Consider the following 13,811-nt stretch of genomic DNA (forward strand, 5'->3'; position numbering starts at 1 on the left):
CCTTCGATAGCTCAGTTGGTAGAGCGGAGGACTGTAGAGGCGAAAGCTGAAATCCTTAGGTCGCTGGTTCGAATCCGGCTCGAAGGAGACATGTTTTTTTTTTTTTTTTTTAACTTCTCAGTAAATGTTTTGACATACGGCCAGTCGTTTTTGTACTGTTTAATTTAAACGTGTGCTCATTCATCTTTCATTGACAGAGGAATGCGATCAGTTCAGTTGTTCAGCAAGATTACTGTGAAACTCCTAAGCCAAATTTAATGAACCTTGGTGGAGAGGTGGCGCACTGGAAAAGCAATAAAGCATTAATGCTTTAAAACTGCAAGGAGAGATTGCTGAGAATGCCTTTGTAATCGTCCATGCAATTAATGTTAGTATGCTATTATTCTGTAAGCTTCTTTCAGTTCTTGTCCTGCTAATCTGTCTCACCCCTGTGGTAAGGCATACCCCACCTCTTACTGAAATGTGCCCCAGCTCTGCCTCACTCTGGCTGGTAAAGTAAGGAATGGAATGAGTGCATATATGTTAAACTGAATCTATAATTGTAGAGCTATAGCATTTTTTCTAACGTTGAACCGCCTCTGTGCATGTTAGATTTCTGCTCCTGTGCTGCTATCTTGTCCTGAGCTGTTTGTTGAGCTGTTTGTGCAACCTTTGAGTTTATTGACTGCAGACCTTCTGCTTTATTTTCCACAGGCTCTTCCTTTTGGCACCTCAAGGTGGTGGAGCAGCTGTCCAGCCGGGTAGGTGCTGTTTAACTGGGTAAGGAAGCTTCTGCCAACCTAACTTTGCTGAAGTTCAACACACACAAAGACAGGACAAATGTAGCACCTCCAAACTAATTAGCATGTTATTCTCAGGGTATGCTGATGAGAGGCTGGAAATCACTGGCACATTTACTAATTTTGTGTTACTTCACTGAAAACGGTCAGGTTTGATTGATTTTTGAGATATATTTCTACAAATTTGCCTCTCTGTCCCTGATAATAGTATAAGGAACATTATTCACACAACATGACCTAAATGGATGAGAATAGGAACGCTTAAAAACTTTAATTATGTTAAGCTGGAAATATATTAATGACAATTAAATAGGATTTAAAATACATCAGCAAAATCACAGGTTGTGCTAAGATAATTATGACTTGAAAATTGTACAAGAAGAAATCATGTGACAATAAAGAGTCAATTAGGCACGTTTAAAAAGGGACAAAAAAGTTTAGATATAAACAAGTGGAATGTACATCAGGGTAAGGTGCAGTATACACAAGTTAAACCCGATTGACTATGTGCACGTTAGCATATGCTACTTCCGGTGCGGAAACTCCTGTGGGGAGCTTTGTTTCCGGTGTCCTATTCACGACCTGTTTACGGTCCAAAACAAGTTAAGCAAATGAATGAATCAAGCGGCGATTTACATTTCTATAGATGTCTTGGGCATTTACCCAATATATCTGTAAATGATGTTCATCAACTTGTCGATATTTTTTCCCTGTGCCTCAGAGCAAAAGAGAAAAGGGATTCAAATGTTATATTTCTCAGCTGTCCCTCGTTTATCGCGGGTGTTAAGTTCTAAAAAATAACCAGCAATAGGTGAAATCAAGTAGCCAATTTTATTTTTTGACGGTGCAAAACGTTTCGTGGACATACAGTACTGCACTTCAGAGTCACACTGCTAGCGATCGATGCAGCGATTCTGTACTGTACAGGAGAGACGTCACGGAGGAGATCGTCTGCAGCGATCAGGACGCAGGACACATTGTGATGTAAAAAAGCATGCAAACTTGCACTAAAAAATCTGCGAAACAGTGAGGTAGAAGGTGAACCGTGTTATAGTGAGGGACCGCTGTAATTTTGAAGGTAAATCACAACATACTAAATGCTAATGTGTAGAAACCTTTACCAGCAATCATTCATTTTTTTCACGGTTTGTTAACATGCTGTGTAGGTGTGTACTTGACTAGCTGATCTCGACATAACGGGGGAAACATCTGGTTTGACTATTCTTCACCTGTAGTTTGAATGCTGAACATTTGCCTGTTTAAATCATAAGACCAGTCACTATACAGAGATGTGCTTCTGAATGTGGACGAGTTTTCTGCTGCAGTAATGCAGTTCTGCTTGTGTTGAGTGATGTAAACAACTGATCGATCTAAACTCTTTAAACGTCAAAATTGATCATTAGATTTTTTATGACACAACAGCGGTGAGTGTTCCCACCTTCTGCTCTTTGTAACTTAATGCGATCTTTCCGTTTTCGAGTTTTGGACATGATTTTGTATATCTTCGCAGTAGCGATTGACCGCAAAGTAAAGCTACCGGAAATGTACAACCCCACATCCAGTCTCAAACCAGGAAGTTAGCATTTTCTCGTGCACAGGGTCAGTAGTTGCTTGCATAATATTCTGTATGTAGAATAGCCAGTTCATAAGCTCGTGAGAGAAGTCAGTGTGTACATTTAGTCTTCAAGGGACATAAGAATACAGCATCCTGAAATCACATCTCCTGAGGTTTGGGTGACTTTCTAACAATTCTTTAATGGGAATAGAAAATTCACAAATCCAACAAACTCAGATGCAAGAAAGAAAGAGCCTGCACACCGCTCTTATCAGTGAAGTGTCACAGTGAAGCGTAAGGATCCGTTTCTCCCATTCTGCTCCAGTTGGTCTCAGATAATGGCCACACACTTTTGACTAACTGTGGTGTTGACCAAGATCACTGTGTAGGATCTTTGTTTTTTTGTGACTGAAGTAATTGCCAAAAAAAAAAAAACAACTTGTTTGGCGTGTGCTTTCATTCGTGGCGAACACGCTTCCTGGGGGAGGCCGGAGAGTCCAGGGAAAAGGCAGTGGGAGAGACGGGGCGGGACTCGGGGATGTACTCTGTCTGGTACTTCTCAATGTAAGGTTTGGCCACATTCCACACCTGGGTTGAAAATATAAGCACATTTAACGACATGCCACGTGGAGCACGTGCACTGAACAACTTTTTAGAACTTGCCTTTTGATCAAGTAGCAGGCGGTGAACCGCTTCGATATCAGGCGACATGAATCTGTCTTTAATCCACGGTCTGTTTAACAGCAGGAGAGTAAAAGGAGAAAGTGGAACAACGGGTAAATATTAACTATTAGGTATATAGTTTCAACAGGCTCAAAATTTTGTACCTTGGCCGCATCTGTTTGACTTACTTGACCACGCTGCGAACAAGTTCATAGACCTTCTCCAGTGGAGTGGTGGTACGGAGTGGGCGGAGGAACTCGATGCCCTGACATGCGGCCAGCAGCTCTATAGCAAGGACTGGTAACAGGAAGTATCAATTCAGTTTGGCCAAATCCCAAAAATATATCTCTCATTTTAGTGATAAATATTGAAAACATTAAATAACATAGATCACAGCCAATTGAAAGCCATCTATGGGTTTTTACTGCTGTTTGAGCCTTTAGTTTATTCCATGACTTACAAGAACTGTGGATTTTTTTCCTCAAACTTTTTTCAAAAGACGGAGAAAATAATTTTAAGCACAGAGATAAATTATATTTGATGATAGTTTAATCATTTATCTGTTTTTTAAAACCTGTTGGTTTAAGGTTAACCTCTGTATCCGCCCAGTAACCTGCGGTTTTGTCTTGTCGGTGTACACTGGCATGGTTTTCAGCAGCGACCTTTGCACTTTTTGCAACAGAAGCAGCGGAAACTGACCGGTTAGTCTCTTTGATTCAGGGACGCTTGTTGTTTTCAAAGAGTTACAGTAAAAACAGTTGGTTATTTGTAAATCTGATAGTGGTAATGCAGCAGAACTATGGAACAGATTAATCATTTTACTCACTTATTTGTTGTCTGTATAGAGTTTTATTGGAATTTTAGGACTCCCCACCATAAATCTATTAATTATTATGCATAATCATAGAATCACGTTGTTAGGAACACCTGCTCAGTTGCTCGTTAGCACAAATGTCTAATCACCCAGTCACATGTTAGCAACTCAGTGCATTTAGGCATGAGACATGATCAAGACAGCCAACTGAAGTTCAAACTGAGCATCTGAATGTGGAAGAAAGATGATTTAAGTGAACGTGGCATGGTTGTTGGCACCAGATGGACTGTCCCAAGTATTTCAGAAACCGCTAATCTACTGGGGATTTTCCCAAATAATCATCTCTAGGGTTTAGAAAGAATTTTCCAAAAAATATCCAGTGAGTGGCAGTTCTCTGGGTGAAAATGCCTTCTTAATGCCAAAGATCACAGTAGAGTGACCAGACTGCTTTGAGCTGATATGAAGGAAACTGTAACTCAAATACTGTTGCTACTCATTAGAAACACAACAAATCACACTTTAAAGCAGATGGCCTACATTAACAGAAGACCACTCAGGTGCCATCTATGTCAGCTAACAACAGGAAACTAAGGGTACAGTTTTCACAAGGAAAAAAAAATTGGACCACATAAAACTGGAAAAATGTTGCCTGGTCTGATGAGTCTTGATTTCTACTGCAAAAGTTAGATCCTTATGACTGGTAGGGTCAGATTTTGGCATAAACAACATGAAACCGTGGAACCATTTCATACCAACTGAGCATTGTTTAAACACCAAATCTTACATATTGTTCATCTTTTAAATGCTTCTTACATCAGAAGATAGACACAAAGCTCAGATAATCTCAAAGTGGCTTCTTAGACATGACAGTGAATTTGCTTCACAGTCACCAGATTTAAATCCAACAGAGCACATTTGGGATGTGATGGAGCAGGAGATTTACGTGATGGATGTGGAGACAAACCGGCAGCGCCTGTCATGATAGTATGAGGAATGTTTCCAGCTCCTTGATGAATCTGTGGCACAAAGAATTAAGCCAACCCAGTACTTGTGAGGTGTACATAATTTAACAATGCTATACCTTACCTTGCTCCACATGCTCTATTACCCTCAGGGCCTTCCTAGCAGCCCATCCTCCCATAGACACGTGGTCCTCCGTGGCAGCACTAGTAGACAAAGAGTCCACAGATGATGGGTGACACAAAACTTTGTTTTCTGAAACTGAACAGCGTGAAAGAGTTGAGATTAATGTCAGTGCTCCTGCTCAAATATTGGGTAAGAAGAAAAGAAAAAAAACCCTACAAATTTATAACATTAGATCTTTTATTAAAAAATGCACTCTGAAGTGTAATATTCAATATCAAAGCCTGTTTAGTAAATAATGTTATCATAATCTCATTGAAATTGGAATAATTTAGTAGGAGATTATATGTTACTTCATGTTTTTCACACAAACCTAAGGCGGCTGCAGTGCAGTGGGCAATCATGAAGCCTGAGTTGAGTCCACCCTCGTTGACGAGGAAGGCAGGCAGCTCACTCAGAGAGGGGTTACACAACCTCTCGATCCTCCTTTCGCTGATTGAAGCCAGCTCGTGGACTGCAATGGCTAAAAAATCCAGAGCCTATGAGAAAGAAAACAGTTGTTTAAGAAAGAAGAATCAAATCTAAAGCGAACCGAAACAAACTATCTTATTACTACATACCTTAGCTGGGTATTCCCCATGGAAATTCCCACCTGAAATGGTCTCACCTCTTTCTGCAAATACCATCTGGTGAGACCGTTAAGACAAAATTAACTGATTTCCAGTAAAATCCTGTGTGCAGTTTGTGGCAGATCCAACTTCAGTTATCAGACTTGAGACCAAACTGGCTAAATTTCATAGATCAGTCTTTTCCTCTAGTTTGAAAGACAGAAAAGGATACAGGGTTGTCAGTGGCACTGTTGATTTCTGTGTTGATGATATTCTGGACAAATGCAATTGTGTCATTGGCAATTCCATGAACCTGCGAGCAGAGAGAGGACACAACACTCAGAAAGAGATGTACGATGCTCAAACAAAGTTTTGCTGCAGCTCCATATCTGCTTTCTATGTGGTAGACACACTATCTATCATGTGAGAAGTTTTCCCTTTCCCATCTAGAAGCTGCAGAAGCTTTAAAACGCTGTGGGAGAAACCTGTGATTTGGGGATTTATAAATAAACTTGGGGTTACCTGAGGACAGCACCGCATGGTGTAGGCATCCTGGACTCTGTCACAGAACCTGTGGCTCTCTGTAAGAACACACCAGAACAATATGACACTCATTAAACACAGCATATTTAAGGCTGCATGATATTAGAAGGCTATACTCCATTAATGCCTGTTGGCAAATGCACCCCCAGTAACTCATGCATCTCATCTTGAGGTGGTGCAACTCTGAAACCACTGCCAGTGGTAAGAGCATTTCTAATATGCAAACAAGTTTTCGGGAGGAGGAAGGCACACAAATGTAAAATGCAGTGATCAGAACTTTACATGAATACTATTTGATGTTCATCAAACCTGCAATCTGGGATGGGTGGTGATCAGAGTCCAACAGTGAGCGGAAGCGTTGAGCCACCTCTATTTGCCCCGGATGTGGCCGCAGTGCATGGATGTCTGTGGGAAGAGACCAGAAATTGAATAAGGATGGATGACATGTAGTGCAGTTATACAATTGGAGGTAAATAATTTCATCTAGTTTCTGGTTTTCTTCGGGTTTATAGCTTCTGCGCACCACTGTCAAAGGCCTTGGTGGTTCCCTTTAGCACCTCCAGGGTGAGAGCAGCAATAATATCTGCCTGCTGGGCAATCGCCTGGGCTCGCTCCACGGCCTCTGCCCCTAGAGAGGTAATCATCTGTGTCCCATTGATCAGAGCCAGACCCTGTTAGGGAATCCCAGAGATTGAGATGGGTGTACAACCCCAATTGCAAAAGAAGAAAAAATTTGAGTAGGTGTGTAAAATGTAAATATAAACAAAACGCAGGGATTTTGCAAAGATAATTTTTTTAAGGATTTTTTTACAGTGTCATTATTTTTACAAGTTAACCCTCATATTACCTTTTATTTTGCTAAAATTATTTTAATTCCATATATTTGGCCTAATATGTATTTTATTGTATATTTATGATGCAAATGCAGTTTATACTTCAAAATCTGTTATCAGTGAACTCTGGGTCAAATCACAACAGTGCAGACAAATCAAATAGATGAGCTTTTCTTTTTTTTTGAACATTACCTCTTTAGGTTTTAGTGATATTGACTTTAGTCCATGTGCCTCCAGGACCTGGTCAGGAATGAAAGATGAAAAACATGTAAAAAGTCCAGGGTCATCAGAAAGCAAACAATGTTTCCATTTGCACCCTGAAACCTTTCACTCTTGTAAACAAGAGACATGTTTTCCTACGATAGTAGTTGCCCTCTTGTTTTACAACTCCAGAAAAGTCACTCTGAGCTTACGTATTTGGCATCAGCCCACCCGCTCGTGGGAGACCACATTTTTCCCTCTCCCATGAGTCCGAGGGCCAGGTGAGAGAGGGGTGCCAGGTCACCACTAGCACCTACTGTTCCCTTTTCAGGGACAAAGGAGAGGCAGGAGGCTGAGGGGACAAAGTTATGGAGACAAAAGTAAGTCCTATGACAGCTGTCCTACCCCTGTCCTTAAATAAAGTTATCCACAGTTTACTGAAGCTGATATCTCACATCAGCTAACTGGTTTGAAGCTTACCGTTAAAGGCCTGGATCATGGCCTGGAGGGTTTCAAGAGAAACACCACTGTGCCCTTTGGCCAAAACATTGATCCTCAAAGCGAGCAACATGCGGGTCCTCTCTGGGCTTAACGGGTTCCCCACACCTATGCGTCACAGCATAACTCTGATTAAGATGATTGACGTACAGAGGGCCTGAAAACATTAAAATCAACATATCTGCGTCACAAAGAGTGTCATCACCTGCTGAGTGTGAGCGCACCAAGTTTTCCTGGAGCTCCCTGTGGAACGAAAAGTGCATGGCATCAGTCAACAAACAAAAAGGGCTCTGTGTGGGTGATTACAAAGACCAGAACTAGATCGTAAAATGTATTTAAGGACAACTTAAAAACTCTACTTGAGTTTGCTGACAGGAATGACAGTTCGGGCAAATTTGCCAAAACCCGTTGTGATCCCATAGACAACTGCAGGGAGAACACACATAGGGAACTGAACACACAAAGTCTCCTATTTTTCCAGATACTGTAATTTAGCCAGTTTAAATTAAGCTCATTTGCACTGAATCACTGTATTTTAACCTTTGTTTTCTTTGACAATGGTGTCCAAAAGCTCTCTGGATTGCACAACCTTTCTTTCTGCCTCAGGAGTCAGCTAAAAAACAATGATAAAGGGAGACATTGGATCAAGTAAAAGATTACAACGGAGCAGTTACGGACAACAAAAGAGGTTTGTTGATCATTACCTTTATCTTGTAGAGTCCTCTGCCTAAGTTGATGAGATCTGTTGACGTCAGGCTGTTGCCATCTAAAGAAATATACTGGACAGAGAGTTTCACGTTTCACGGAGTTAGTTAATATGATATGAATATGTTTTCAATTTTATCGGAAAATACACTTACCTCTCCAGGCTCTTTGTATGCTGCCGTGCTAGTTGACAAACTTAATTAAGGATAACATTTGGCAAAATGTAGTGTCACTCTCAGATTAATTATAATTTCCCACAAGGACAATTTTAACCCGAAATTAAAACAGTATGTGAAGAAAAAATGGCATTAAAAAAAGATTGAATCGTTTTTAGTGCACACTACAGCACCTACTACAGCTGCTATGGCACAAATATCCAACAAGTTTAAGGATACAGATGAGAAACTCCCGGTTCACACGGAATAAAGTCAGGAGACATGGTATCTCCTTCAATAGCTGAAATGCACAGGAAAATAAATCACAATGTGTGCATTCCCCCCTTGGTTCACACAGTAGTTATATTTAAAGTAAATTACTTATTATACACAATTACGCATCACTGAAGCAGAGTTAAAGGTAAACCATCGTCACCGTCTTTTAAATGTGTTGCACACATTTTTAATATATGCATTCTTCGTGTAGAAAGTTATTACCAAGCTCGACAAAGTCGTTATCCTCCAGTACATCTTCGATGGTGTCATCCGCGTCCAGCAGACCCAAACCCTGGCACCTGCGCACAACAAAATGAGTGTCTTTCACAGCCGTGATGCCGCCGTTGTCCGGTTTGTTCTTTATGTAACGTTTAAGCGCTTCCTGTCCGAGCCACTGGATGGTTTTGGAAGTGTCCCGGCAGGGCACTGCCAGCCACTCATCTCGAATGTGTACAGTAAAACGAGGCATCGCGCATCAGCGGGACTTGGCTGCAGTGAGTCCTGCGCGCCGCTCTCTGAGGTACCACTCTGGGCCGTTTACAGTTCGGCCACCAATAACACGCAGCTGGGGGAGCCACGCCTCCCCAGCATCACACCTCTAGAGATCATTGACCCACACGGACCGGTCTCAGTCTCACAAGTGCTTCCAATCCAATCGATGCGTTCACGTGATGTTTGAAAGTGCTCAAGTGTCTATAGAGGCTAAACACAGTGAATTAGATTAGAGGTCACCAGAGGAGTATGGGGCACCGTTTGTAAAGTGAAACATGCTGAAATTAACATCAACATTTTTCCACATTTAGCTCAAAACCTTACAAAAACATGTTTTTTCGAGTCATTTTTTTTACAACATTTAGTAAAATATTTGTAACTTTTCATATTTAAAACACAATTTTAAATGTTAAATCTAAATATTAAATTTAAATCTAAATGTTAAATCTAAATATTATATTTAAATCTAAATGTTAAATTTAAACGTTAAATGTTCAATCTAAATGTTACAGGAAAGTAAATATTTAGCTAACGATCGTGGCTCAAGAGTTGGGAGTTCGCCTTGTAATCGGAAGGTTGCCGGTTCGAGCCCCGGCTTGGACAGTCTCGGTCGTTGTGTCCTTGGGCAAGACACTTCACCCGTTGCCTACTGGTGGTGGTCAGAGGGCCCGGTGGCGCCAGTGTCCGGCAGCCTCGCCTCTGTCAGTGCGCCCCAGGGTGGCTGTGGCTACAATGTAGCTTGCCATCACCAGTGTGTGAATGTGTGTGTGAATGGGTGGATGGCAGGTTGTGTAAAGCGCTTTGGGGTCCTTAGGGACTAGTAAAGCGCTATACAAATACAGGCCATTTACCATTTACCATAACATGCAAATCTATTGTACGGGTCAACAGAAATACCAAAATATAAGCTTTACGAAAACCTCCGGTGCAAAATTGTGTAAGGAGCTTGGAAAGAAAAGCGTCTGGACTTCTTACTTGAAGACGTTTCACCTCTTCTTCTTCAGTTCTAAGGGTCAAATGGTGGAGAGTCCCAGATATAAACCCAGTGGGAGTTTCCCCCCAAAGAGGGACAAATGACCCCCTGATGATCCTCTACCTAATCACATGAGCCAAGGTGTGAAAGCGGGTGTGGGTCACAATCAGCCAGGATTTCGGGTGAGCTCATTGTGAAACCTGGCCCCACCCTATCATGTGATTTCCTGAGGTCAGGTGGCCCAGGATGTGAGTGGCCGTTAAGGCGTCTGGGAAGGGATCTCAAAACTGGATTGTAGATGGCAGACAGCTGGCGTCGTAAACCACTGCCTCTGTTCAAAGATGGTCGCGCACAGTGGACGTAAATGGCTTCTTTCACTCCTCTTTCAAACCATCTGTCCTCTCTGTTCAAAATGTGAACGTTGGCATCTTCGAAAGAGTGACCTTTGTCCTTTAGATGCAGATGAATCCCTGAGCAAAGACCACAACATCACTATATTACCAGCTGATAAGGGAAGGTGCACCGTGGTCCTAAACACAACGGATTACCACACAAAGATCACTACTCTCCTCAGTGACAACAATACCTACGAAGCCTTAAAGCGAGACCCCACAAGCAGCTACAAAAAGAATGTTATAGCTTGCCTTCAAGACCTTGAAAGAGACAAAATCATTGACCGCCTTACATATCACCACCTTTACCCAGGGGATGCCATACCCTGCATTTACGGACTTCCTAAGATCCACTCAGACCCATTGTCAGTAGCATAAACTCAGCCACTTACAACATCTCGAAACACCTTGCTACCGTCCTAGCACCTCTCGTGGGGAACACCCCACATCACATCAAGAACACCGACTTCACCGACAAGGTCCAGAAACCTACCCTGGACCCAGATGAAACCATGGTGTCCTTTGATGTAGTCTCCCTCTTCACTTGCATACCCACCACGGAGGCAGTGGAGACTGTCAGAAAACGACTACAAGAAGACAGCTCCTTGGAGGACAGGACCAACTTCACACCCGATCAGATTTGCACACTGTTAGAGCTCTGCCTCACCACTACATATTTCAAATACAACGAGGGTTTCTACAGACAAAAACATGGCTGTGCCATGGGTTCCCCCTTGTCACCTATTGTAGCCAACCTTTACATGGAGGAAGTGGAAAGGAAGGCTCTTGGCTCTTTTAAAGGGAGAGTACCCAGCCACTGGTACAGATATGTAGACGACACATGGGTCAAAATCAAAAGACAAGAAGTGGAATCCTTCACCGCGCACATTAACGCTGTGGATAAAAACATCAAGTTCACTAGGGAAGACACAAAGCACGACTGTTTGCCTTTCCTGGACTGCGCTGTGCACATTGAAGAGAATGGCAACCTCAACATTGAAGTTTATCGGAAGCCCACACACACGGACCAGTACCTCCTGTTTGACTCCCTTCACCCTCTGGAACACAAACTTGGAGTAATTAGGACCCTACACAACCGGGCAGAACATGTTCCCTCTAAGCCTGAAGGGAAAAAGAAACATGTAAAGGAAGCACTGGAAAACTGGTTATCCTAATTGGGCGTTTATAAAGTCAGCAAAGAGGCAAAGAAAAGAAGATCAGACACCAGCGAGGGAGGATAAGAAAGACAGACGCAACAACATTGTCATCCCTTATGTAGCCGGTGTATCAGAGAAACTCAGGAGAGTTTTCTCCAAGCACGGCATCCCGGTGTACTTCAGACCCAGCAACACGCTCAGACAGAAACTGGTTCACCTGAAAGACAAAACTCCTAAACACAAAGTTAACAATGTGGTGTATGCTGTACAGTGCAGCAAGGAATGCCCAGACCTCTACATTGGAGAGACCAAACAGCCATTTCACAAGCGCATGGCACAACATAGAAGAGCCACCTCCACGGGACAAGACTCAGCAGTTCATCTGCATCTAAAGGACAATGGTCACTCTTTCGAGGATGCCAACATTCACATTTTGGACAGAGAGGACAGATGGTTTGAAAGAGGAGTGAAAGAAGCCATCTATGTCCACTGTGAGCGACCATCTTTGAACAGAGGCGGGGGTTTACGACACCAGCTGTCTGCCATCTATAATCTAGTTTTGCGATCCCTTCCCAGACACCTTAACGCCCACTCACACCCTGGGCCACCTGACCTCAGGAAATCACATGATAGGGTGGGGCCAGGTTTCACAATGAGCTCACCCGAAACCCTGGCTGATTGTGACCCACACCCGCTTTCACACCTTGGCTCATGTGATTAAGTAGAGGATCATTAGGGGGTCCTTTGTCCCTCTTTGGGGGGAAACTCCCACTGGGTTTAAATCTGGGACTCTCCACCATTTGACCTTAGAACTGAAGAAGCTTCTCGGATGAGAGGTGAAACGTCTTCAAGCAATTCAAAGAAGTCCAGACGCTTTTCTTTCCAAGCTCCTTAGACTACGATGACCTGGATGACTGAGAACCTTCACAGACATACTCCGGTGCAAAAGTGTGCCGGTAGTGGTCAGATTGTGTCTGCTCTCCCATGATGGTCACTTCTCACCGCCATGAGCTGCTTCACTTCTTGCCTACCAGCATGTCCAGCGATTTGGCTGGACATGTGCTGCAGCGATTGTGAAGTGGAGCCAGCAGATGCCGAGAGTCCACTACTGCTGAACCTTTGGATGGCCGACAAAAGGGATCTTCCGATGTTTTCAGCTAAATCGCTGGACGTGCTGGTAGACAAGAAGTGAAGCAGCTCATGGCGGTGAGAAGTGACCATCAGGGGAGAGCAGATACAATCTGACCACTACCGGCACACTTTTGCACCGAAGGTTTTCGTAAAGCTTTTATTTTTTGTATTTCCGTTGAGCCGTACATTAAATTTGCATGTTAGCTAAATATTCAGTTCTCTGTAACATTTAAATTTAACATGTAGAATATAATATTTAGATTTAACATTTAGATTTAGATTTAAATATAATATTTAGATTTAACATTTACCATTTAGAGTTAAATATAATATTTAGATTTAACATTTAACATTTAGATTTAACATTTGGATTTAGATTTAAATTTAATATTTAGATTTAACATTTAGATTTAACATTTAACATTTAGATTTAACATTTGGATTTAGATTTAAATATAATACTTAGATTTAACATTTACCATTTAGAGTTAAATATAATATTTAGATTTAACATTTAACATTTAGATTTAACATTTGGATTTAGATTTAAATTTAATATTTAGATTTAACATTTAGATTTAACATTTAAAATTGTGTTTTAAATATGAAAAGTTACAAATATTTTACTAAATGTTGTAAAAAAAATGACTCGAACAAACATGTTTTTGTAAGGTTTTGAGCTAAATGTGGAAAAATGTTGCCGTTAATTTCAGCATGTTTCACTTTACAAACGGCGCCCCATAGTGGAGAGGTAGACTTTTTTTTAAAACTTAAAGTGTAATAGTGCAATCAGTGATGGTTTAACACTGAGATCAAGTTTTTAGCTGCTTCATTTTATGACATGCTCAGTTCTTAGAGCGCAGTCACAGATTAAAGGAATTAAAGCAGAACCTTTGTACCCTGCTGCCTTCACTTGTTAGATATTAAAAGAGGTGTTCAGTGCCATAGCAGCC

General features: G+C 41.8%; 1 protein-coding gene and 1 non-coding gene across 3 annotated transcripts; one reads left to right on the forward strand and one right to left on the reverse strand.

Annotated features, from left to right (window-relative positions):
• trnay-gua (transfer RNA tyrosine (anticodon GUA)) lies at window positions 1-87 on the forward strand. Its single transcript is given in 2 exon segments — window positions 1-37; window positions 52-87. It is a non-coding gene; the product is annotated as a tRNA-Tyr (tRNA).
• A 959-nt stretch (window positions 88-1,046) lies between these two features.
• Window positions 1,047-9,231, reverse strand: hal (histidine ammonia-lyase). Of its 2 annotated transcripts, XM_085282605.1 has the most exons (20): window positions 8,936-9,231; window positions 8,678-8,738; window positions 8,438-8,465; window positions 8,282-8,356; window positions 8,118-8,190; window positions 7,937-8,003; window positions 7,783-7,820; window positions 7,560-7,685; window positions 7,292-7,431; window positions 7,071-7,118; window positions 6,569-6,716; window positions 6,355-6,450; window positions 6,025-6,083; window positions 5,735-5,815; window positions 5,515-5,580; window positions 5,268-5,433; window positions 4,898-5,032; window positions 3,186-3,294; window positions 2,998-3,067; window positions 1,047-2,922 (listed from the first exon to the last, which is right to left on the reverse strand). In XM_085282605.1, the coding sequence occupies exons 1-20, from the start codon at window positions 9,180-9,182 to the stop codon at window positions 2,791-2,793; spliced, it is 1,965 nt and encodes a 654-aa protein (XP_085138731.1). In that variant the 5' UTR covers window positions 9,183-9,231; the 3' UTR covers window positions 1,047-2,790. The 2 variants fall into 2 exon arrangements, 1 of the variants encoding a protein (XP_085138731.1); XR_014893410.1 differs by lacking the exon at window positions 1,047-2,922 and having other exon boundaries at window positions 3,028-3,067; window positions 3,186-4,827.
• Between the last annotated feature and the right edge of the window lie 4,580 nt (window positions 9,232-13,811).

This window comes from Mchenga conophoros, linkage group LG7 (genome assembly GCF_057382185.1).
Source record: "Mchenga conophoros isolate Kocher_MC1m ecotype Shallow Benthic linkage group LG7, M_conophoros_male_GT1.1, whole genome shotgun sequence".
Taxonomy (NCBI): Eukaryota; Metazoa; Chordata; class Actinopteri; order Cichliformes; family Cichlidae; genus Mchenga; species Mchenga conophoros.

What these genes read in the sequence shown, in the direction of transcription:
- hal (XM_085282605.1), bottom strand. Translation starts at nt 9,182, where the DNA reads ATGCCTCGTTTTACTGTACACATTCGAGATGAGTGGCTGGCAGTGCCC. An exon ending in GGTGCGCTCACACTCAGCAG is followed by an intron (nt 7,686 to 7,782) that starts GTGATGACACTC and finishes TGTGACGCATAG; the next exon opens with GTGTGGGGAACCCGTTAAGC. An exon ending in ATGGGGAATACCCAGCTAAG is followed by an intron (nt 5,434 to 5,514) that starts GTATGTAGTAAT and finishes TCTTTCTCATAG; the next exon opens with GCTCTGGATTTTTTAGCCAT.